Raw genomic sequence first — 25930 nt, forward strand, 5'->3', positions numbered from 1 at the left:
ACCAATTTTGATTTTTTTATTTTCGTATTATCAAATTTCCCTTGAGTGTTGAAAAGTGAAACTTTTTGCATAATTGCACCTTCTTGAAGAGTTGATATCTCCTCCATATGTTTTGGCTAAAAATTGTGAGCCAACAGGGCACAATGTACTTTTATAACTTTACAAAAGCACATTTTACCAAAGTTTGCAATGATTTGCGACGGTAAGCTCTATTTTTGATACCCCAAAATTGTAGCAACTATTGTAAAGCATCGTTCTCACTAATCGTGAGGAATTCCAGGCCAAACATTTATGGAGAGCTTAGCAATGTTATAAAGAATGTCATCTCTCATAAGTTTAAAGATTTATTTTTAAATTGGGAGAAATTACATTTTCATTTGAGGCTATACAAAAGGTTGGTAAGAGAATCTAGACTAACACACATGCTTAGAAAGAGATTTTTGTGAGACCAAGTGAAATTTCATAGTGGATGAACATAGTAATATAATAAGATAAAGATATAAATAGTTACAACAAGGAACACATATTAAAGCTTTAAATAGCTTTTACAAAATCCATGGGCAACAATTTTTCTATAATCCTCTTAATTACTGGCACAAGGGTTGAGACTGCAGAAGCATTTAGAGTGTTTACAGACATGACCTCGTTGCATTCTCCTCTCCATCTCTTGCAAGGAGCGCCCTTCGCGGTGCTCGATTCGAATCTATCTGTAAAAATTGAAGACATCGGATGCAAATCGCGCTTTTCCCACTGCATTGGCAATACGCAGAATCCCATGGCTTAACATCATGTTCTGATTAATTAATGGATCGACATGGAGCCCTCCACGATGCGTGCGCGATCAGAGACAGGTTTTGCTCGAGCGATTCCTTGGGCTTCCACACAGCTGGACAAAACTCCAAGCTGTTAAGGAAAACATGCAGCTTTGCGCTGCTGGCTTCAGAAACCAAGGTGAGTCATTTTGCTCCAGTTCTTCTGTGCTTAATTCACATGATGCTTTCAACACATCCTTGGCGTCCTGCAGGCATGGCACTGGCTAAATGGGAATGGTGTGAGAACCCTATCAGAGAATTCTACAAGTTATAAATTGATAGACCCATCCAGGTAAGCCCTAGATCTATCATTCTTTGTCAATCGATTAATAAACACATACAGACAGAACATTAAAGGCAACCGTGGAGGGCATTGGGCAAGAGGAGGATTGCTTATTTTTCGTGCGGAGACGCAGCGAGGATTGCTCAAAGAAGTAGTTAGTGATCGAGATTGAAAGTTCATTGTAGGGTATTGACGAGTTATATTTGCCAAGCTAGTAACAAAGCTAAGTATGTCTTCCTGGGACCATCCAGAGTGATGGTTAGACTGAGTGGACGAATCAGACATTGGAAGATATGCTACGGGCTTATGTATCTAAGAGGCAATTGGAGTGGGAAAGGTATCTTTCATTGTTAGAATTAGCATACAATAGCAATAAGCATTTAGCTATGGGATATACGGTTTTCAATCCTGGTCACTGATTGCTATTGGATTAAGTAAATTCCAAAACCAACAAGCTTGTGATTTCATGCAAGATATGTAGGAAATGCTCAAGTTAGCTAAGGAAAGTGTAAGGACGGCTCAAGGGAGATCCCAAACTTATGCTAACCAACGAAGATCTCCGAGGGTGCATGTGGGTGTTTCTGAGGATACCAAAGGATTTCAATGTTATGTGTACATGATAACATTACAAGTCATCTTCAGGTTTTGTGGACCATTTAGAGTCACAAGGAAGATTAGTGATGTTGCGTACTGCTTGGAACTTCCCCTGGGTGTAACGGTTTATTTGTCTTTCATATCAATTGGCTGAAAGAAAATCTGCGTGACTTGGGCAAAGTTGTTCCTTTGGAAGAACTAGCTTGAGAAGAGTGGACAATGTATACCTAGAGAGCTAGAATCAGTTCTAGATCAGTGTACTAGGCATTCAAGATGGAGTACCTATGATGAATACTTGATCAAGTGGAGGGGAAGACTCGATAGGTAGGCTACATGGGAATTTGAAGGCCCAATTTCCCGAGTTCATTGTGGGAGGACATTAATGGTCCTTAAGGGGGGAAATATGTTATGTCTAGGAAAGGTTCATAATAGGTGCCTAGGCCAGAGGCCAAGTGTAGTAGGTGCTAAGGAGGAGATAATCCACCAATTCATACGAGAGGAGGCTTATACGTCGAGGCATAGTTATTAAAGATTATAGGGTTATTAGCTAATTATACTATACAGCCAACTATAGAGCCCAGTGTCCTATATAAGCATAACCCAGAATCAGTTGTTATTATGATGGTCGAGTCTAACTCATAGCGCATGGCCTATCCGGGGTGCTCACAGCGATCATTGATGACACCTCTAGGGTGTGTAGCTTGGTGGTATGAGACGCCAAGTCTTACTGTGGGGGAGCTCTGTCGAGGATGTAGCTATGGTCTCCATCTCAGGGGTGAGTTGTAACATTGGGGCGCGTGAAAGTGACAAAATTGGTGAACTACTTGTAACAAACCCACTTAATCAATAATCACAAATATGAAAGAAAGTAGGATTCATAGAAAAGAGAAATGAGACCTCATTGAGAGGGGAACATGTCCCTCCCCCTTTGAAGGAATTTATTGAATCAAACCATGGGCACAAAGTGCCTGAACCTTTACAATAGATGAGAAGTGCCTGGACCTTTACAATAGATGAGAAGTGCCTTTCCAAATGAAGAGGGAGTGCTCCAATTTATAGGTTTGAGGCTACAATGATCTAGAATGGAAAGAGTAAGCTCCAAATGACAAGTGGCTACTTTAATTGAGAAGTGTTAAGCTAAATTGACAAGTGTAAGGTGAAATGACAAGTGTAGGGACGCTTGTCTCATTCTAGATGTGGCAGCTCCAAATGACAAGTGGCTACTTTAGTTGACAAGTATTAAGCTAAATTGACAAGTGTAAGGTGAAATGACAAGTGTAGGGACACTAGGCTCATTCTAGATGCCACATATCTTAATTTAAGAGATGATTCTTCCATAATCTTCTATGCTAAAAATATCCCTACTCGTAAAGAATTTGACAAAGGTGCTTCAGCAAGTCTTGATCCTTGCGAAAATCTGGAGGTTTTGACACAAATGGAATTTCCATCAGTCTGCCAAAAATAGCAACTCTCCTAGATTCTAGGAGTTGCATGCTTTGGGTCCAAGAAGGCTTTGTTTGTAAAGATTCATCTGTTCATGGTTTGTTCAAATGATTTCAGCATTTGGTTTTGCCTTCGAAACCACTTATCACTCATCTGGGCGTTCTGGTTGATTTGACCACCGAAGTACTAATTCTAGTCATCTGGGCATCTGGTCTATGACGACCTGACTGAAAACTTTGGGCATTCTGGCCAATGGCTACCCATAACTAGAAATGAGCATTCTAGCTTTATTAGCTACTCAAAAGATATGTAAATCACAAATCATGCTCCATGAGCTATGTAGTAATTACCAACTCACGTATGGAACAATTTTGAGCAAGACAATGATCAATTTTGAAGAACAAACTAGGAGGTTGGTTACATCCCTCCCCCTTAGAGTCTGTCTTGGCCTCAAGACAATGAATGAAGTGCTTTTGGTTCGACACCTTCTTCATAAGGTGTGAGTATTTCAGGATAGTCCTTGAAATACTCCACTGGCATCCATTTAGCATCCATGTGAGAATGATTTTGGAACTTCAAGCGGAATTTTCTGGTGATGTTCTTGAAAGAAAGTGAAGCAAATAGAAAACACAGATGTAGGCCCAGGTACTAGACCTGTAAATGCTGGAAATTGATGTTTATTGCTGAAAACTGAGCACGAGGGATGCTCGTAGGTGCTGTACAATGGTAAGAAGCAGAAAAATGACCTAAATTGAATGTTGAAAAATGAGATGAAATGGGGGAAAGGGAGTCAGTCCCAAAGGGGCGGTCCAATACTAGCATGTTGAAGTAACACCTCCATAGTAGCTCTCGGAAGTGGTTTGGTGAAGAGATCAGCCACATTGTCCTTGGTAGAATAGCAGGCCAGTCGAAGAAGGCCCAACTCTATCCAGTCGCGTACAAAATTATAATGCACTTTAATATGCTTGGATCGTCCTCGTATCACAGGATTCTGTGCTAGAGCAATAGCACTCTAAGAATCCGAGAAAATAGTAACCGAGGAAGTGTCGGCACAGCGCAAATGCTCCAGAATCTGATGAATCCAAAGTGCCTCAATGGAGGAGATAAGGTAGGATTTATACTCAGCCTCGGTGGAAGAAGCAGAAACAGTCCTCTGCTTTTGAGACTTCCAAGAAACCAATCCAGTACCAAGCATGAAAGCAATATCTAGATGTAGACCTCCGAGTATCAATGTAGCCTGCCTAATCAGAATCTGTGAAGCCAACCAAATCAGCACCACTGGAGTAGGTGATGCTATAATTTGAAGTACCTTGAAGATAACGAGTGTTGTTCTTCTCGATGGCGTCAAGTTCCACCTGCATGGCTTCCCTCCAAGTATCCTGTGAAAGGGCTTCCTTTACGGAAGTGGGCTCTTTATCCCGCATGATACGAGACATAAGAGCATAGTTCACCTGAAGAAGCTCTGTCGTGTTGCTTTTATCTCGAACTCGATGTGATCTTCGAGGGCCATCCTCTGTGGTCTACTCGGAGGGTAACTCCGTGACACCTGACTCCCGAAGGGTGTCCATCAACCACCTAGGTACTCGAACAGATCGTGGAGCCTCCTGTGATCGCGGGGGCTCAACTCCAGCTGCGGGCTCAACCTCCTGTGATGACTGAGGTGGATCAACTGGAGTGGTAGACTGGGAATCATCATCAGACTCTGGATCTCCAAGAAGTGGCGGCTCCTCGACAGTGGATGCTGGAACATGCTCGTCAAAGATCACATCCCGGCTGACAACAATCTCGTTCCTCTCTGGATCATACAACTTGTATCCCTTGGAAAGAGAGTTATACCCCACAAATACCAGCTTGCGGGACTTGGAGTCAAGCTTCCCCCTCTGCTTCTTCGGAATATGTACATACGCGTCACTCCCAAAGACACGGAAGTGCGAGACATCGGGTTTCCTGCCAAAATATGCCTCAAATGGAGTCATGTGGGTTACAGAAGTCGTCGGAGAGCGGTTAATGGTATGGACAGCTGTTGCCACAGCCTCACCCCAAAGTGGACGAGGAAGATTACGATGCTCCAGCATAGTCCTCGCCATCTCCACCACAGTCCTGTTCTTACGTTCAACAACTCCATTCTCCGAAGGCGATCCGGTATTGGCCAATTCCCTCTTGATGCCATGATCTGCACAAAACCGAAAGAATACAGTCGAGGAGAATTCCCCTCCTTTGTCAGCCCTGAGAGTCTTGACCTGAAATCCAGACTCTTTCTCCACCATCACGTGCCAATCCTTGAACCGAGCAAAAGCCTGGTCCTTCTGTGAAAGAAAGTAGACCCACGTGAATCTGGTACAATCATCAACAAGCAGCATGAAGTAGAGAGATCCTCCCAAGGACGGTATCTGCTGTGGTCCACACAAGTCAGTGTGAATCAACTCCAAAGGTTTCGAAGCCCGCCTGGAAGCCTGCTTCGGAAAGGATTCCCTGTGGTGCTTACCACGTATGCAAGAACTGCAGCGTCCTTGCCTACTACCAACATCTGGCAAGCCAACCACCATCTGGTCCCGGAAGGCGCGCCGCAAAGCATCCACATTTAAGTGGCCAAAACGAAAGTGCCACAAATCTCCGACCTGAGAGCCTGTCAGTGAGGAGAGTGCAGAGAGCTTGTAGATGCCGTTCTCCACACCGCCTTCCCAAACAACTTTGCCTGTCTCACGGTCCCTTAGAGCAACTGAATGCTCCTCAAATTCCACCCGAAAGCCAGTCTTGCATACCTCATGCACTGACAAAAGATGAAAGCCCAGAGCAGGGACATAAAGAACACGGGAAGCATGCTTGCCCCCCTTGCCGTCGGGAATGATCTCCATCCGGCCCTCACTATGAATCGGAATAGTGGAGTTATCGCCAATAAAGATACGACCTGATTGCCGTTTCAGATCCAGGAAGAAGTCACGGGATGGAGTCATGTGCCTGGAAGCACCACTGTCGAGAATCCATTCCCGAGTATCCTTTGCGGTGAAGCCAACTGCCTCCTCGCTCGAAGACGATGAATCATCGGAGTCCACCATCTCCGAGTGCACAAATGCCGGAGTCTTCGCAGCTGAGGCTGAGGACTCAGCACTCTTCCCTGTCCACTTAGGGCACTTCCTCCCGTAGTGGCCTTTCTCGCCACAATCATTACACGATCTTTCGGCCTTCAGCTTCTCTCGTTCTGGATCAGGCTTCTTCTCGGAAGACTTATCTGGTGAAGCCTTCTCTTTGCCCTTGTTGGTATTACGGCCTTTCGACCGTTGGCCAGTTAAGGCCTCCGAACCTCCGCCGTGAGGAGGGTTCCTGAAACGTTCCTCCTGGTCCAGGACCATTGGCACAAGCTCCTCCCAAGTAATGGTGCTGAGCCTGCCACTAGTGATCAACGAGGAATAGAAAGCGGAATACTGACCAGGCAAGTGGGAAAGTAACGTGATGGCCATATCTTCAGATGATATCTCTTTCCCAGCTTGAAGGACTTCCTGCTGAAGGGCCTGCAGCTTGTTAATGTGTTCCCGCATCGTCGAAGACTTTGCAGGGTTCATAACCCGCATCTGCACTTCCAAGGATATCCGCTTCATGGGTGACACCCTGTTGTACAAAGAAGCCAAGTGCTCCCATATGCCTCTCGCCAGCGTCATGTGCTTCACATGGTTGATCACCTGTGGTGTGCAATTGAGGAATATAAACGACCGGACCCTGGCGTTGACACGGTCCCACATTTGTGCCTGTGCCTCTCGGTCCTTCCTCGTCGATAATAACTCCCCTTCCTCAGCTTCCGGCCTTGGCACCCCTTTGATAATAAAATCAGCAAGATCATATGACTCCAAAACTGACTCCATCTTGACCTTCCAGATGCCATAATTGGACCCGTCCAACTGCCGATCCACTGGGAACGTGGGAAGAGTCGGAATCTTCACGTGCTTCTCTGCCATCTCGAGTAAATCTGCCATCTCGGAGAGTAACCTGAAAGGGTGGGTGGGTGGGAAAAATTTGAAAATCAGAAAATATGCAAGTGGCTGTCCAGCCCCTCTGCCCGCCTTCCTCTTGCACCTTCACTTCCCGTTCAGCCCGAAACAGTCCACCGATCAGCAACCTGTTGCTCCCCCTCTTGCTCAGAAAAACGCCCAAGATCTCCTAGAGCCTAGGGCTCTGATACCATGTCAGAATATGCAGCGGAAATGATATCCAAACTTGGGTAGACAAGAGCAAGTAGACTGCAGAAAATAATCAGCACAAGAAACACAGAGAGATGTGTGTAAACTCTTCTCTATACACAAGATCCCGAAGATACTGAATGAGAAAGTGGAGGAGGATGGGGGGCAATATATACAAGCCCATGAGGGCAGTCGGCCAGCTCTAGAAGAGGCCCACGACTGGACAAAATCCCACGACTGCTGAATATAGCAGTCGGCCAGCATCTGATGCCCCACGCCTGGACAGAACAAGTCGGCCAGCACTCCTACAGCCCACGACTGATACAGATGCAGTCGGCCAGCCTCAGAGTGCTCCTGGCATCAACTGGCAGCCCTCCAGCCACTAGAAAAAAATGGGAAAAATAGGGAAAAAATACGGGGAGTGTGGAAAAATGATATACGGGCGGGCACACCCACAACAGAGGCCGTGGTGTATACAAATAGACAGGAGATGACTTCTAACACTTCATAGAAGAGTGATGAGGGTGGAGAGGATGAAGTGGATGACTTACTTGCTCCATCAAAAGAAAGGGAAATTGCATGGAGTGATAACAACAATGTGTGTACAAACTTGACCCTTGCAAAGTATAGCAGCATACTAGATAAGCCTAAAACCCAATAAAACCTAAACGTGTGAAGCTCAATCTCAAATCTTAAAAGCATTTACACAGATAGCAGTGATAAAGGACAAGTTGTCGAGCTGAATATTCAGGACCAATGTAAAAGAGTTGGTGGGATTCCAGAGCCAACAAATTGGTAGAGAGGTACGAGATCTAGATCAAAACAAGAATTGGAGCATCAAATCAAGACTGGTTGCTTCCCATTACCTCAAAATGTCGGGAGATCGACGAGACTCCAACAGAACCAGTAGGTGGACAAGACTGCTATGCTGAGCTGGTAGGAGACAGAAACCAGCAGATTGCTTCTTTGTAAGCTTCACCATCCATGGAGCTAAACAAGAGCCGCCAAGCCAAACTGAACTGCTGTAGAACCAAATTTACTTGATTGGAACCTCAAGGTTGCAAGCAAAGAGGATAGATGTGTAGGGCTACTATAGAAATACACTGGAAGCACAAAGACAAGCTGGATTGCCCAAAGATGGATTGGCAAGCTGAGAATAAGAAATTTGGTGAATTGAGATGAGAGACAAAAAGAGGTCACAAGCAGGAGCCTTCAAGTGGGTCGAAGAGCACAGAGAGTGAAACCCTAGTAGTAGCAAGACTGACAGTGTGCACAGAGCGACTACAAGAAGACCTCTAGAGTAAAGCAGTGTGTACTGACAAGAGACATCCAAAACACAAGAGGCAAGATTGCTTCTTTCAGGCAGAGAGCGGGAATAGGACATAAGCCCTCTGTGTGCCAGGCAGGATTGGGACTGCGGGCAGGGCAGTGCGCATGTGGAGAGCACCAACAAACGGAAGGCACAGGTGCGCAGGATCTAGCTACACAAGAGCACCAGCGAACGGGCGGGAGCAAGGCTAGGTCCGCGAGGACACAACATTGTAGGGCGGCACAAAAAGCAACGATGAACAGAAGGCAACAAGGCCGACATGGGGACGGAACTGGGCCGTGATGCCCAATGTGTTACCCCCCAAAGGGTCGAGCGGGGCGAATGCGGGGCCCTTCGCCTCTCCCGATGACGATAGGCTGAGCCGCTTGACACGGACGAATTTCGTACAACCCTTTTTTTTTGCCCCAATCGGACTCCCGCCTCTGGGTGACGTCGTTGGGGTTGGTCGGACCTACACACGAAGTTGGGTGCCAGGGTTAGGCAGTGCCGTCCAGGGCCCGCATCGATGTGACCACCTCCAACAGTGGGCGGTGCAGATCTAGACCTCCACATGGTTGAAGCAACGTGGTTGAGCTGATGGGCTGCTGATGGCGGGGACACGAACTGGGCAGTGTTGTGACAAGAGAAAAGAGGGTTACCAAAACCAGACAGGAAGGCTCTGATACCAATTATTGACATTAGGGTTTGGGCATAAACCATAAAAAGAAGCATAAATGACTTGATAATAATAATCCTAATCTAATAGAATGAGAATGCACAAGAGGCTACATCTTGCTTAATATGTTCTATTAAACATAAAATGATAGTCCTTTTATAGGAGACAATCCCTTTACATATTCTAAAGCATATGCTGCCACCACATATGCCTTATGCCAAATATGATGCCAAGTGTCCTCAATAGGTGTCACATGCTCACATTATATCTTAAGGGGTTGTTCCCACACACAAAGGAACCTACACAATAAATATCTTTACAAGGGGTTGTTCCCACAGAACACATACTTTATACAAACTCCTTTAACATTGACTTTCCCTAACAATGACAACCTTGGTAGCGAATATATTGGTGAGTGAGTGAGTGGATATGGAGCAGAGCCAACAAATGGACTAGGGTAGATGTGGAACAAAGATGCATCATGTGTCCCAGTGCTCCACATTTAGCAGGAGGGGATGTTATGTGCACACGTTAATCCTGTGTGACACTATCCTTTAGTAAGACACTAGGTTCAGCCCTAGACAGGATAGTCCTGATTCAGCACATTATTGTACTCATTGTTATATGTAGCACTAAAAGCAAATACACCATACATAGTGGGACCCTTCAGTGGGTTATCGAGACCCAATCTGGTGAATTGTGCAATATCTCTACCAGTATTTCTCTCTCTCTCTTCATTTCTTTGCATAAGAGTGATTTAAGTGTTCTATCTGCTAACTAACAAGAAGTACGAAGACTCTTGCGTGCATGTAACATTGGTATCAGAGCTTTGACCTTGTGAGTAGTGCAAAGAAGAACTGGAGATACTTTTTTCCTTGGTAGATGGTTTATTGAGTTCCGGGCAAAAAAGTAGGAGCCGCGTACTACTTTCTTTTGTGGATGGTTTATTTGTACTCTGCGTTAGTTCTTGCCATCTTAGTATTTAGCACATCTAGAAGACGAGTTTTATGGTGTGCGACATAATTTGCCTTTTGTGCTCCAATCTTCTTTCCACACTTCTTGTGACACACCTCACCTATGGTACATGTGGACAACCAGTAGGAGCAATTGGGATATGTGCGCATGCAGTTGGGCAGGCTTCTGGCCATCGCTGGTGCCACGTGGCAGTCACCCATTGTACAACAAGCTGATAGCAAATAAATTGGCCAACCAGCACTAATGGTGCATATTTATACAAGTATGGGAAATTGTCATTTCTATCTGCACTTCTCAATGCTAGGTGTCTACATACAGAGCGTTTCTCTGCATAAGGGTTAGCCACGGAGGTTCTGCAGAAGAGCGTGAATGTGTTCTTCATTCACAGGCGTCACTTGAACTTGAAGTACAGTTATAACGAAGTGGAGAGAATATCGCCTCCTCCCTTGTATCGGCTCTCTCCCAGGAGACCCCCTGTGGGCGCCCTCGAGTTATGGGCCACCTGATGGGTGTGAAATAGGTCTTAAGGTAATCTCTTTCATAGTATGCATGCTATCGTTTAATCTCACAACTTGCGTTTTGTATTTACATGCCTTGCAGGGTAGGAGGCATTGGTGGCTTTTGTGGGTATGTTGAGGGCTTGGAAAAACTTTATGATGTAGGGCATATTGATCAGGCATCGTATGTTGTTTATCCTAAGCATGAACAAGGATTTAATGCAGCGGTTCAAATACTCAATCAACTCCTGCAGAGGTGTATCCATCCTGAAGACCTAAAAGCTGGTAGGGATGTGCATTGCCATGTTGTGGATAGCGGATTGGAGGCAGATGCCGTTTTGGGAAGTTATCTTATCCGCATGTATGGTCTGTGTGAGAGTTTGTCGGAAGCCATCCAAGTTTTTAGTAAGCTGACTGAACCAAATGTGTATGCTTGGAGTGCTATCATTTCTGCACATGCTAAGCTTGGAGAAGATAAGCTAGCCATTGCACTATACCACCAAATGCAGTTGTCAAGTCTAGTACCTGATGGACATGTTTTTGTCGCAGTCCTTCAAGCATGCACCAATATAATGGCTCTCGTGCAAGGCCAGCTGATTCATGCCCAAATCATAGAAAATGGCTTCAATTCAAATATCTTTATTTGTAACAAACTCCTCCATTTTTACCTCAAGTGTGGTATCTTTGAGGATGCATGCAGGGTTTTTGATAGCTTGATAAAGCGAGATGTCGTAACGTGGAGTGCTATGATTGCAGGTCTGGTCCAGCATGGGCATAGCCAGGAAGCCCTGCAGTTGTTTCAAAAAATGGAGCACAGTGACATTGAACAAGACAAGGTCAGTTTTTTAGGCATCTTGAAAGCATGTGTGGGGACAGCATCCTTGAATCAAGGCCTTGCAATTCATGCACAGCTGATTGAAAGTGGGTTTGAATCTGACATGTCCATCAGTAACACCCTCATAGACATGTATGCAAACTGTGAAAGCCTTTCAGATAGTGTAAGAGTGTTTCACAGATTGCAAGGGCAGAATGTGGTCACTTGGAGTGCATTGCTGGGCGCACTAGCCCAACATGGCAATGGGCGGGTGGCCCTTGAATGCTTTCAGAAAATGCAGCAAGCAGGCCTGGAGCCAGATAATGTCACTTATGTTATCATCCTCAAGGCATGTTCCGGCACAGCAGCTCTCAATCAGGGCATGGTGGTCCATGCCCATCTTCTTGAATTTGGTTTTGAATCCGATTTAGTCGCTAGTAGTGCCATTATTGACATGTACGCTAAATGTGGGAGCCTAGATGATGCAGTTAGATTATTTGTCAAATTGCCCAGGCGGAATGTGGTGAGTTGGAATGCAATGATTGCTGGGTTTTCCCTGCATAATGATTACACCTTGGCATTGCAGTATTTTGAGAGCATGAAGCGAGACGGCTTGCGACCGGATAGTGTCACATTTATTTCTGTTCTCTCTGCATGCAGTCACTCTGGTTTGATAGACCAAGGTTATGATTATTTTGAGACCATGGAAGAATTCCATGGCATCGCACCCAAAGTGCAACATTTTAATGCTTTAGTTGACATTTTTGGCCGTGCTGGGCGATTGCATGATGCAGAAATGTTGCTTGAAACTATGCCTTTTCAAACCAATATTATTGGGTGGATATCTTTGCTCAATAATTGCAGAACCCATGGGAGTGTAGAGCTTGGAAGGAGATGCTATGAGCAAATCATTAGGTTTGATAAAAAGATCTCTGGTGTCTATGTCCTCATGTCAGACATCTACTCTTGTGCTGGCATGTTGGAGGAGGCAGCCAAAGTTGAACAGCAAAGGAGAGCCGCAAATGCTTGGAGGAAACCTGGAAAGGCTTTTATTGAGGTTGATAGTAGGATACACGAGTTCATGGTTGGAGATAAGAGCCACCCACAAAGTGACCGCATAGATGAAGTGTTGAGGAGATTGAGTGTGCAGATGAAGGAAGAAGGATATGCACCTAAGTTAGACTCAGTGCTGCAGTCAACATCAGATGTGGATAAGGAACGAGCCTCTTGTGGGCACTGTGAGATGCTGGCAGTAGCTTTTGGTTTGATCTGTGCATGTGAAGGCAATACTATTCGAGTGACAAAGGATCTCAGAATGTGTCTTGACTGTCATGATGCCACCAAGATCATCTCCAAGATCACGAGGTGTGAAATCTTTGTCATAGATTCATATCGTGCACATCATTTCAAGCAGGGGACATGTTCCTGTAAGGAATACTTTTGAAGGAATTAGAGTTGCCCCCCAACCACACATGGATGCGCATCACTTGTTATTAAGTATATTATCTATAACTGGCTATTTTCTTTTTCCTGGTTATGCCTCAACTTCTTAGTTGTTCAAGGTACCCTCCTTGGTCACATCATCTCTGGTGCCTATTTTCAAACAAGATCGTGGCTATCCTCCGGCTTCCATCTCCCAAGGGCACCGAGGTCGATCTAGCCTGCAATCTCTGGAGTCCAGCTAATCTCTAATTGGCTACTGAGTGAAATATTGGCGACAAGTGAATGCCATTCACTCAGGCCATGGAATGGGAGAGAGATGACAGAGGAAGATGAGTATGGAAGCAACATGAGGCATGTATGGCTGAACAAGTGTTTCCGAGTGTGCACGAGAGGGGCAAGGCTTGTATTTTGGCAACATGGCGATCTAAATTGAAGAGAAGGCCTGGCATGATGGACATATCAAGCGTTGGGCTGCCTAACTGTGTGATCTACTCCTCTTTTTATCTGACAGGCCAATGAGATGGTATTTTAAGCTGCGAAGGGTTGGTCCCTACAAGGTGAGTTACATGCGTTCCAATGCACGATGGAGCTCAATGGCCCGTTTGCCATGGGTGTTTGCTCGAACCGGCCATTTTTCTGCCAGCCATCAGTTTTGATGCAAGCTTCTCCCTTAGTTGCTTCAAATACTTGACCAGGCTTCCTGTAGGGATCACTAAGGGGCCTTCTTGAGCATGTTGGATCTGTCTTGTCTCAGTAATGGGTTTTAGGAGACCCTGAAAGCGATGGCGTGGAAATGGTCCTTCAGTCAAGATAGAAGTTGCTTTATGTCTCAAGGAAGTGAACAGATACTGCCGTGGTTCTTAGGGGCCAGCCTCGCCTGGTTCCGGCACCGGATTTCTCGTCCGCCAGCTGGACACAGGAGTGGGATCTACGATGGGAGCTCCTCAGCAGCCTCACCATCTGGTTCACCTGGAGGGCCCGGTGCTTTACGGCCTTTGAGGGGAGATTGGAGCCACCAGCAGAGACTGTACGGGGGATTTGGCAGGAGCTGATCCACACCCTGCGAGGACAGTACGACCGCATCCGGGGAGACTCGGATGAGGCGATCTTGCGGCGCCAGGCCTTTCACACCACTTGGCGTTGTGGCCCCTTCTACACCTTACACACGGGATCCCCCCGTTGGCACTACAGGCCACCTGTTTGGCTCTTCCCCCCCCCTATTGTATGATTTAGCCTCTCAGTTCCTTGTACTGATGCTTGTATTTTGCAGCACCTAGGGAGAGTCTCCCGGGCTGCCATGCTGTATTCACTGCTCTGTTTCTCGTATGAGCAGGAGAGATCTTTTGTAGCCCTACGGGCGTTTTTATTATATAACTAATGAAAGGATCTTTTCTCGGAAAAAAAAGATACTGCCGTGGTTCGTGAAAAACATGAGGATTTTGAGGCTCCAGATCTTGAGAGTTCCCTCGCTGTGCCAATTTTAGAGAGGCTAGACTCCATGGCTTTCCCCTCTTGGAGGGAGGTTACATATGCTAGGGTTGGGGAAGGTGACACATTGGGGGATGTAGTGTGGAGTGATCCCATCCTCACCTCCATACAAGCTGCAAGGGCTTTACATGCATAGAAAGCTGCCTGTAGCTTGTGGTGAAGTGGTATACTATGTCCTGCAAGGCCTCCATTATCTCATCAACTAGTAAATCATCAGGATTGTCACTAGAACAAAACATGTGGCGTTTTTTTCAATGCTTTTGAAACGTTAACAAGCGTTTGTATAAATGGTGTTGTATTAATACACTAGGACATATACTAGCACATATATTAGCAAATAGGGCACCAAAATGTTGTTTTGTATTTCCATTAAATATATTTTGTGAGTTTTTCAAGAATAAGAGTGTTTTTCTAAGGTTTCATTTTAGCATTGTGGCAGTGATACAAAAGATTGAAAACATAATATATAAAATCTATGCTTTTTTTTTGATGAGGATAAAATTTGAGGTACATATATAATCATAAATTGGTTTGCAGATACATAACTTTAGATTAAACTAAATCTTACCAGTATTTTTATCAAATATTTACAATATAGACAACCATGGTACTATATATAGATAGGTTTGGCAGTCTCCTTTGTTATATTGAGATCATCAATTGATAAGAAGTGACAAGTTGAAAAGGAAGACAGGGTGGAAGACTTTGAAGAGGAATGGCTATTTTGATGAACAACGATTAGACATAATTTAATGAAAGATGTAGAGCTTAGCCCACTCAACGATGTTGAATATAGACTACAACCTATTGCTGGACTTAAACCATTTCTATCTATGAATATCAAAGTTCCATTTGCTACTCTACTTCATTGTAATGCAAACTTGTGGATTTGAAGACTCGAGGGAAGGGAGACTACATACAGTTGTAGAGGAAAGCATGAAACTTAAGTAATAAAACCAAACGAGAAAACTCCTACGAGCGATAGAAAAGAAAAGTTACCTAAGGTGCATGTTTACAAATTGGGACATTACTATGCAAGTGATGAGACCAATGTAGTGATGTGAATGGGTATATAAGAATGAAGGGGACAGTTACAATTACTTTAGATGGTGGTGTTGGTGTCAACATTGTTGGGGAAAGCCGTCCATCAAGGAAACTAACTTGGTAGTGAAGCGAAACCACAACAAAGCCTTCTTGGTACTTTGTGAGGATTGGCCTATTTTTGTGGTGATGATTTTTCAGAACAACTCGAATTCTATGATGTGATCCTAAGGTGACCTTACATGTGAGAAGCGAGATTGGTTCATGATTGTTGGGTATTTCGGAGTCTAGTAGTGTGTCCATTGGTGTGAGCATCCCTTATTAAGGTCTAGGTCAAAAGATGAGGCTTGATGCCTACAAAAGCAATGTACATGGTGGAAGTATTATCATAATTCATTCATCATTGTGTTGTGCTGCCTGTCTCTTTCCCTCTCTCCATTGTGCTTCCTCCCTTCCCCCTGCCTCTCTCTCACCCCTGCCTCTCTCTCTCTCTCTCTCTCTCTCTCTCTCTCTCTCTCTCTCTCGAAAAGTGTGAAACTTAAGAAATAAAACCAAATGAGGAAACTCCTATGAGAGATGGAAAAGGAAAGTTACCTAAGGTGCATGTTTACAGACATTACTATGCAAGTGACGAGACCAATGTAGTGATGTGAGTGGGTATATAAGAATGAAGGGGTCACTCATAATTACTTTAGATGGTGGTGTTGGTGTTAGCATTGTCACTAAACATTACTAGGGACTTTGAGGAAAGCTATCCATGGAGGAAACTAACTTGGTAGTGAAGCTAGCAAATGGGAACCATAACAAAGCCTCTTGGTACTTTGTGAGAGCTGGCCTATTTTTGTGGTGATGAACTTTCAGAACTTCTCGAATTCTATGATGTGATCGTAAGGCGGCCTTACATGCGAGAAGCCATACTAGTTTATGATTGTTGGGTATTTCGGAGTCTAGTAGTGTGTCCATTGGTATGAACACCCCCTGAGGGTGTGAGCATCTCCTATTAAGGTCTAGGTCAAAAGACGATGCTTGACACTTATAAAAGCAATGTACATGGTGGAAGTATTATCATAATTCATTCATCATTGTGTCGTGCAATCTCTCTCCATTGTGCACCATTTCTCTCTCTCTCTCTCTCTCTCTCTCTCTCTCTCTCTCTCTCTCTCTCTCTCTCTCACTTACACACACACAGACACCCCCCCCTCTGAAGTACCATGTAATCTCACCATGGTATTAGAGCCACCCTACCCACTTCTCACTTGCGTTCTCCATCCCATGTTTGGGTAACCCTTTTCTCAACGCTATCATGCTCATCTACTTTTTTTTTTGCGTTTTTAGGGTATTTGTATTTTTTAAATGGTTTTTATGATTTTAGGGTTTCTATATTTTTAGGGGGTTTTGTATTTGTAAAATTTTAAGCATTTATACATTTTCAGGGTTAATGCATTTTTAGGATTTTTGCGTTTCATTTTGTACCTTATTGGTTGCTCATTGTGCTTCCATCATCACCAGGGTTGTGTTTTTTTATCCACACTGATTCTGTGCATTTTTTTTTGTACCCTATTGGACTGCCTACTTTGGTGATACGATTATTGCATCTAGCACCTTGTGGGCTGTATAGGCTCATATCTTATGACAAGTGTGTGGAAGATTCAGCAAATGCACTTTCTGATGATGAAAAGGCAGTTTCAGATGCAAAACTATGGCATGCTCGTTTTGGTCATCTGAACTTTGCTAGTTTGCTGCGTTTGCAGAAATTTGATATGGTTGCTTCATTACCCCCTCTTGAGGCACCATTGAAACATGTTTGTGAAGGCTGTATTTTGGGCAAAATGCAGCGTTCTGCATTTTCAAAGGATGGTTCTGTGCGGGCCACTCGCAAATTGCAACTTGTACATAGTGATGTATGTGGGCCTATGCAAACTCCGTCATTTGGTAAACACTTGTACATAGTGATGTATGTGGGCCTATGCAAACTCCGTCATTTGGTAAACACTTGTACTTCGTGACTTTCATCGATGATTACTCAAGGCATGCATGGTATATCCACTAAAGGCAAAGTCCGAAGTGTTTTTGTGCTTCAAACAATTTTTGCTTATGGGCTGAAAATGTATCCAATTGTACTGTGGGTACCCTCCGTTCTGATCGAGGGAGGGAGTACATGTCTAAAGAGTTTGATGCATTTCTGGCTAGTCGTGGGATAGAATACCAATGTACATTGCCGTATACCCCTCAGCAAAATGGTGTTGCTGAGAGGAAAAACAGGTCACTTTGGAGATGGCACGATGTATGGTCAAGAGCCAAGCTTTGCCACATGCGTTTTGGCTTGAGGCTGTCATGTGTGCTGCATTTGTACTCAACAGGTATCCCACTAAGGCCTTGTAGTCTGTTACTCCATACGAAGCTTGGCATGGCAGGAAGCCTTCTATTGGTCACTTGCGTGTCTTTGGTTGCTTGGCCTATGCTTTAGTGCCTGCGCAACAACGTAGAAAATTGGATGATAAGGCTGTCAAATGCATTTTTGTTGGTTACAGTGCTGAGAGCAAGGGTTACAGATTGTATCATCCGCAGTTAAAGCGTATCTTGATTAGTCGAGATGTTGTTTTTGTGGAAGATGCTGTGCAATCTTTGTTATCATGTACCAAAGAGATAGGTGTGAGCTCACGGGATGTATTTGATATGTTGTTGTCTTTGTTTACAGGTGGGAATTCAAATGTAAGTCCTAATGAGGTAAATATTTAGCTTACGCAGATTTCAAACGACATCATAGATCAGCCTATTTCTGATGTAGATTTACAGGATGTAATTTATGAGGATAGGGCTAAAAATGAGCAGGCTAGAGGTATGCCTAAATGGCTGGTGCAAACCTTGCGTGATAGTAAAATTGATGCACCTATTTCTAGTCGTACTCGTTCAGGTTTTCAGCATGCCTCTTATGCATCAGATTGTTATGCTTTGGCTATGTCTAATATGTGTGAAGAGGAAGAACCTCTTTCATTTGATGAGGCACAAAAAGCAGAAAATTGGTTGGCTGCAATGCAAAGTGAATATGATGCTATAATGAAGAATGGTACATGGTCTTTGTGTGATTTGCCTAGGTAAAAAGGTCATTGGATGTAAGTGGGTTTTTAAGTTGAAACGAAAGCCAGATGGCAGTGTTGACAGCTATAAGGCTAGACTTGTTGCAAAGGGTTATGCTCAAGAAAAGGGCATTGATTTTGATGAGACCTTTACTCCCACTTGTCGTATGACTACCATTCGTAGCATTTGTGCATTGTCAGCTCATAATGGTTGGAATGTACATCAGTTGGACATAAAGACTGCGTTCTTGAATGGAGATTTGCATGAGGAGGTGTATGTATCGCAGCCTCGTGGTTTTGTTCAAAGAGGACATGAAAACAAAGTGTGCAGGTTGAAAAAGGCTTTATATGGTTTAAAGCAAGCTCCACGAACTTGGTATGAAAAGATACATGCATATTTGACTGCACATGGTTTTCAGAATAGTCCAACAGAAAGCACTTTGTATATTAAACGTGTGGATGATGTACATCTAATCATTGCTCTCTATGTCGATGACATGCTGCTCACAGGACCAAATGAGAGTCATATTGCTGATTTTACGGCTCGTTTGAATGCCTCTTTTGAGATGTCAGATTTGGGGCATTTGCATCAGTATTTGGGGATACAATTTAAGCAGTGTGATGGAGGTATTGCTTTGTGTCGTTCGACAAAGTATGTTGAGATATTGTTGCGGAGATTTGGTCTTGAAGACTGCAAGCCTATTGCTACTCCAATGGAGACAGGTTTGAAGTTGAGTCTTCATGATGCTGGAGATCACTTTGATGTCACACTCTATCAGACAGCTGTTGGTTGCCTCATTTATGTATGCATTACGAGGCCGGACATTCAATTTGCAGTCTCACAGGTGAGTAGGTTTATGCATAGCCCAGGGTCTCAGCATTGGAAGGCAGTTAAACGCATATTTCGCTACTTGAGTGGCACCATACATCTTGGGCTGTTTTATCCCAAGGGGGGATCGTTGCCGCCAGATTTACATGCTTTTTCGGACTCAGATTGGGCTGGTTGCTATGACACAAGAGTGTCCACAAGTGGTTTTTGTTTCATGCTCGGTAGCTCATGCATATCTTGGTTGAGCAAGAAGCAACCTACTGTGGCCACTTCTAGTTGTGAAGTTGAGTACAGGGCAGCTTTCACAGCTACGGTTGAGTGTGTGTGGCTCAGAGGGCTTACGGTGGCTGACTTGGGTGTTGGACAAGAGTCTGCCACCTCTATCTACACTGACAGTCAGAGTGCATTGGCAATTGCGAGAAACCCAGTTTTTCATGCTCGCACAAAGCACATTGAGGTGCATTATCACTATGTCAGGAGAGACTCTCAGCAGGAGAGATCAGCTTGGCATATGTGCCAACACAGGACAACCTCACCGATCTTTTCACAAAGGTGCTTTCTCGTGAGAAGTTTGAAGCTTTTCGCAAAGCTTTGGGCTTGCTCCCCTTTGTGGACTGATCTACTTCTCTCATGGCACTTCCCTATATATGAGTGCCAGCTTTCGTTCACACCATCACTCCCAGGGGGGATTTGTTGCCATATATATAGGCAGTGATGTGTGTGAACACACTTAGGACCACCGGGGCACTTTTTCCCTCTTTAGGAGGTTTTTTCCCCCCGGCTTGTATATACGCCCATTATTCTAGGGCTAACTTATCTTTGTACATTGACACAATCTAATACACTGTGTGTTGTGTGTATTCTTGCTTCTTCTTCTCCAAGCTTTGTGTGTATTCTTGCTTCTTCTTCTCCAAGCTTTGTGTGCTTTTCTTCTGTAACCCTAATTCCAACAAGTCAAGGCTCTGCACTTAGGATGTCCCCCAAAATCTTCATTGTGGTATCGAGGGGAGACTGTTCTTCCTTAATTTCTAGTCCTTTTTTATTTGAGTCAAGGGTGTCCCCCAAAATTTGAATATGTTGTAGTCATGAGTTCTCTGCCTAGGATGTATCCCAAAATATTTGAATAATTTGGGTTCCTTTTTGTAATTCTCCATCATTCCCTCTTTACCTTGCTTAGAGCGAGGGGGGGTTGCTTTTGTATGCTGTCTTTGTCTCTCGAGAGGCAGGACCTGACCTCCTCTAACCCATTTGTAAGCCTATGAGCCATGCTTGTCATGCTTACTAGCCTCTAAGTTTGAAGTGAGTACCATGTCTTATTTCTTTGCTAGTGTTGGGGTACAAGGACTATTGAAGGCTATCCAGACATTACCTCCATAAAAAACGAAGGGGGGTTTGTTGGGTATTTCTAGGTCTAGTAGTGTTTCCATTGGTTTGAACAACCCTTAGGGTGTGAACAGCCCCCCTTAGTAAGGTCTAGGTCAAAAGATGAGGCTTGATGCCTATAAAGCCATGTACATGGTGGAAGTATTATCATAATTCATTCATCATTGTGTTGTGTAATTTCTCTCCATTGCTCTCTCTCTCTCTCTCTCTCTCTCTCTCTCTCTCTCTCTCTCTCTCTCTAGCACTACTCACCATGGAGGACATTGAGGATATCCGCCACCATCGACCGATGAGAGACATCTTCGGATAGTGATGTGTATGATGCTTACCTTTGTTGCTGGAGTTTTCCTCCCAGATGAGAGACATCTTCGGATAGTGATGTGTATGATGCTTACCTTTGTTGCTGGAGTTTTCCTCCCAGATGTTATCCATTAGGAGCTCCTAGTACCGTACTTTTCCTCATAGTTGTTTCAGTTTCAGTTAGTTGTTTAGTTGTTTTTAGCTTTCCTTACACAGACATTGTATCAGATCCACCAATTGTTGTAACCTTTTTGGTCTCGTAGGTCATTTTGGCCTTCTGAAGACGTTAATATATCATTTCATTTCATTTCATTTCTCTCTCTAGCACTACTCATCAACAATGATTGTAATCTTAACAATGATTGAGTATAGACCATAATTACCTTAGAAAGAAGGGCCATACGACAAAGGTGAATTGAAGTACGTGGAAGGCTTACTTGATGAGTGGTTGATTTCTAGTAAAATAATCAGACACCATCATTGCTAGAACCACTTTTGCCCAACATGCCACCACACCTTGGAAGATGAACTTATGGAGTCAGAGTACACATTGTTACTAGATTTTGAGGATTCAAAAAGTTGGATACATCTCTTGGCTATAATTTATGTACGGCCAAAGTTAAGAGGAACGATCTATGAGACCAATTCTCAAGGCTAGAGCTAGCACTACTATGCATGCTTGCAGTGGTTGACCTCTTTGAGTCATTGTGAGCATCTCGTGATATAGAAGACTCCTCTCAAACATATAAAGAAAAACTAGCTTCATCTAGAGATCTAATTAGATTTCACAAATGTACATTTAAGAAGTCTACTGCACCACCAAGTGTATTTTTTAGTGATTTGCATTGGCTGCATTATGTGGAAACTATGGATACACATGAAGCTTATCGCTTCCAATGAGAACATGTATTTGAATAACGTTTCTATTCCTATTGGATTGGTAATAATTGACTAGGAAATGAGATTGAACATGCAAGCAATTGTTTTAAGTCATTATGGTCCACCTACGTAGACGCAATAAAGAGAAAGCCCAAGCTAAGTGTTAGGTGAAGAACATCGCTAAAAGAGAGGATAAATATTTACTATAGGTTATAAAGTGGTTTAAATCATTTACTATTAATGACTATTATGTCTTCTTTGAAAGAGATTAGAGAAGTGTAGAAGAAGGAGAACATGTCATATCTAATAAAGGTCTAATAGAAGTAAAATAAGTTTGTGTTCATTATGGATCATCAAGCTTGATTATATTTAATTAGCAAACCTTGTGCAATCAAAAGGATTACACGATGGATGTTAATTTATTTGGATTTTAATTTCATTGTGCTTGCCCACAAGGGGTCACAACATGTACATGCTTGTCTGCAAGGGGACACAACATGTACATGGTTGTTGATTCATTTGGAGTTTAATTTCAATGTGGTTGTTTGCAAGGGGTCACAACATGCATATCATTTATCAAGAGTGTTCACCAAATTGGGAACTCGTGTGCCTTACAAGGGGAAGAAGGGAAGAATGCAAGGGTCTTAACCTGTTTGTGATCATTCAAGATTGAACAACCCTTTCTCGTGGAGAACCTAGGATCCTAAACCTTGCCTTCATTGGTGTCGCCCCTATGAAGCTATGCAAATGGGTAAAGGGAGAAAGAGCTATAGAAAGCTCAATCTCAACCCTAATGCCTATCTACATACAATGTGTATGAGGGAGATGGAGAGGAAAAAAGAAAGGGAGATGGAGAAGAAAAAAGAAAGGGAGAGAAGTAAGCAAGTAATCACACCATGCACATATCTCAATGCATAAGCATGCAATCATCAATAAGAAGGGGTAAGAAATGCAAGCTAATAATCATCCAAGAGCTCAAGAAGGCTCAAGGTCAATTGTGATTAATGGGATTTTCCCTTTTCTCATTATTATATAGATAACAACCATTATGTGGATACTTAATTTGCTTTCAAGCTTGGGATCTACATAGCCTCCACAATGGTGGTTACTAGCTCCACATTGTGCATACTTTTGTCTTTGGGGGCTAGCGGATATGCCTCTAGGCTATGGGGTCAAAAGGTGTGACCTACCTCAAAACCTTGAACATTATCTTGGGCTTTAGGAGAGGATTACGTCTTCATATATTCTACCACAAGAACCTCTTACAAAACATCATTAGAATCATAAAGTACATGATTTATAGGCCCAAAGGTTCTTCTCCTGACATCATCGCTTATGTCACATCACCCATAAATATCTAGATATTATATTATGACTCCTCTAAGAGGTGGTTTGTAGACACATACACAAACACCTAAGTGACCCCTCTAAGAGGTGGTTCACATGCATAGGTAAGACCTTGATTCCCAAGATTCTCCCCTTAAGGTATTACCTCATACTGTGTCCAGGATAAATCTAGGCTCATGGTTTCTCATGCCAAGTTTCTTGCTCAAGGATAAATCACATGACTCTAGTTTCATAGGCCAATTATGGTGGGGGGACAACACAAAGGGTAGAGTACACATAGGATCAAGTCACACACAATAGACAACACAACTGAAAACAACACAAACTTGGACTTTTAAAAAGCCCATTTGTCATTACAATAGTTTGCTTGCTCTATGGAAATTTCCATCTCCTCAATGATGTTGGCATCTTCCTTTTTGTGAAAGGAGTACTTTTCATTGTCATTGTTTTTCCCACAATGTTTGCACGGTTTATTTGAGTATCAGTCCTTCTTTGCATGGTTGTTTTTACCACAAAGGAAACACTTAATACTTTTGGAGTTCTTCTTGGTAAAGGAGTTGTACCCCCCTACTTCTATGTTCCTCATTTCTTCTCCTGTTCCTTGGAGGTTATGAGTCCTTCCAAGATTGGGTGGGAGGGCATGTTCTTCAAGGTGGTGAGTGATAAGGTTCCCATAAAGCTTGTTTGGCATTCAACTTTATCAGCACAGCTACAGCCACATCTTCCTCCACTTTTGCTTTAAGTGCAGTAAGTTGGTTCATGAGGGACTTCATTTTTTTCAGATGAGTGTCGAAGCTCTCATGTGGTTGTAAAATGAGTCCATATGTCACGGTTTGTCCGTCCATCTTTTTGTGGTTAATTGGGGATGCCTAATTACCATTATGTTTGTAGCATGGCACTTGAGTGATTCTAAATATTCCATGTGTAGGACATGAAATTAGGGATAGCTGGAACTAAGTATTGGATTTATTACTTATGTGTTGTCGTTGACTTTTAGCATGTGTTGCTAACTTGTAGTTTGAATGGACAACCTTGTGTAGGTTGGTGAGATTGAATTTTTCAATTGCCATGCTGGCTTTGTTGGTCTCCATGATGCTTTACTTGAAAAAGTACCCAAATGCTATAAATGCTGAAGTGGGTAACTAGAGATATGTCACCTGATCTGTGGGAAGTCCCAAAAAAATATTGAACTCCATGACTGTGGCACTTGGGGCAATAGACGTCACCTCCAGAACTCGCAGCAGCAACTGCTTTCTCGACGTTGGAGCATGAGGAGGAAGCACCAAATTGGGCTGTGTAGATGGCGTACTGGAAGACCAGTCGGCAGCGATGGCGGGCTTTGTGCTCGTAAGCCGGAATGGATGGGACATGATGGTGGAAGGGTTTTCTCAGGCCACACACTGGACGACACTTGTTTTCTCGAGAAAGGGGCATTGATCTGATGTGTTTGATCACCCTCTAGGGTCATGGGGATACCCATGGCTTAGATAAAATTGGACTTGAGTACGGGTTAGTACTCATGATTGCTGTCGGTGTTAATAGTTGTTGTGAGCTGCTAACATTGTGTGATGGTGGACAACTAGTATAGTTGGAGAGAGTGTGAGCATGTGTTGTTCATTAGCTAGGGTGAATATGGCATGAATATAAGACAATGGATTGAGATGGTTGATATCTTAACAACAATATCGGGCTTTTGGTATGATGGGTATGCTTCTTATCACAACTGTTATTATTTTTTGAAGAAAAAAAGAAATATATTTAACAACATGCATACTTTGTTATTGATGGTTTTGGTAGGACTTGCCAAACACATTTTATTGGTAAAGTATGATCTAATGTACCATGTGTACAACCCTACTAGTTTGTTGGACTTTTTTTTTGGGTCAAATTTCTAGGCCAGGTTTTGCAAGCTACGCAACTGAGGGAGCATAAGTGTGATGTGTAAAGTGAACACTCAAGAAACTATAGAGTTTCTTTATGACAGTGAAATTGCACAATTTGGATCCTTGTTAGAATCAATTAGTGATTATGAATCTCATTTTAGTGTAGACTTTTTTATGACGAGATTCCTTATAGATTCCTTATAGTGTAAATCAACACCTTACTACTCTCATAAGCAAATGGCTAAGTAAAAAGCACCAACAAGATGCAATGTGCTATCTTTGCACAGATGGTAAAATTAAATCAGAACGATGGGAGAGAAATCTTATAATGACTATGTGGGCCTACTACATGGCTTATAAGGTCATAATAAACAACACCCCATTGAATTTTTCATTTGGACTCAAAGTGCTCATGGAATACATTACTCAAAGTCTTAATGAAAGAGATTATGATGGGTACTGCCTTAGCTAAATGCTTAATTGAGCTTGAAAAATTAGACAATAATTGCCTAAGAGAATTCAAAGGGATGATGTTGAAAAAGTACATGTATTGTATCAAGGGTCCAAGCATGTATTGTATCAAGAGTCCATAATAGTCCATAGTAGAGAATGTATTTGATCAAGGATCCAAGCACGTATTGCAATAGCAAGGGTCCATAGAAGAGCATGTATTGTATCAACTAGT

General features: G+C 43.2%; 1 protein-coding gene across 5 annotated transcripts; it reads left to right on the forward strand.

Annotated features, from left to right (window-relative positions):
- Positions 1-528: 528 nt before the first annotated feature.
- LOC147604377 (pentatricopeptide repeat-containing protein At3g12770-like) lies at positions 529-13046 on the forward strand. Of its 5 annotated transcripts, XM_086795120.1 has the most exons (5): positions 529-951; positions 1025-1104; positions 10865-11166; positions 11311-11406; positions 11518-13046. In XM_086795120.1, the coding sequence occupies exons 1-5, from the start codon at positions 805-807 to the stop codon at positions 13017-13019; spliced, it is 2127 nt and encodes a 708-aa protein (XP_086651246.1). In that variant the 5' UTR covers positions 529-804; the 3' UTR covers positions 13020-13046. The 5 variants fall into 5 exon arrangements, with proteins under 5 accessions (XP_086651246.1, XP_086651244.1, XP_086651245.1 ...); XM_086795118.1 differs by having other exon boundaries at positions 10865-11406; XM_086795119.1 differs by having other exon boundaries at positions 11311-13046.
- Positions 13047-25930: the final 12884 nt, after the last annotated feature.

Source organism: Cibotium barometz, chromosome 62 (assembly GCF_041138505.1).
Source record: "Cibotium barometz isolate CiBa-2024 chromosome 62, ASM4113850v1, whole genome shotgun sequence".
In the NCBI taxonomy this organism is placed as follows: Eukaryota; Viridiplantae; Streptophyta; class Polypodiopsida; order Cyatheales; family Cibotiaceae; genus Cibotium; species Cibotium barometz.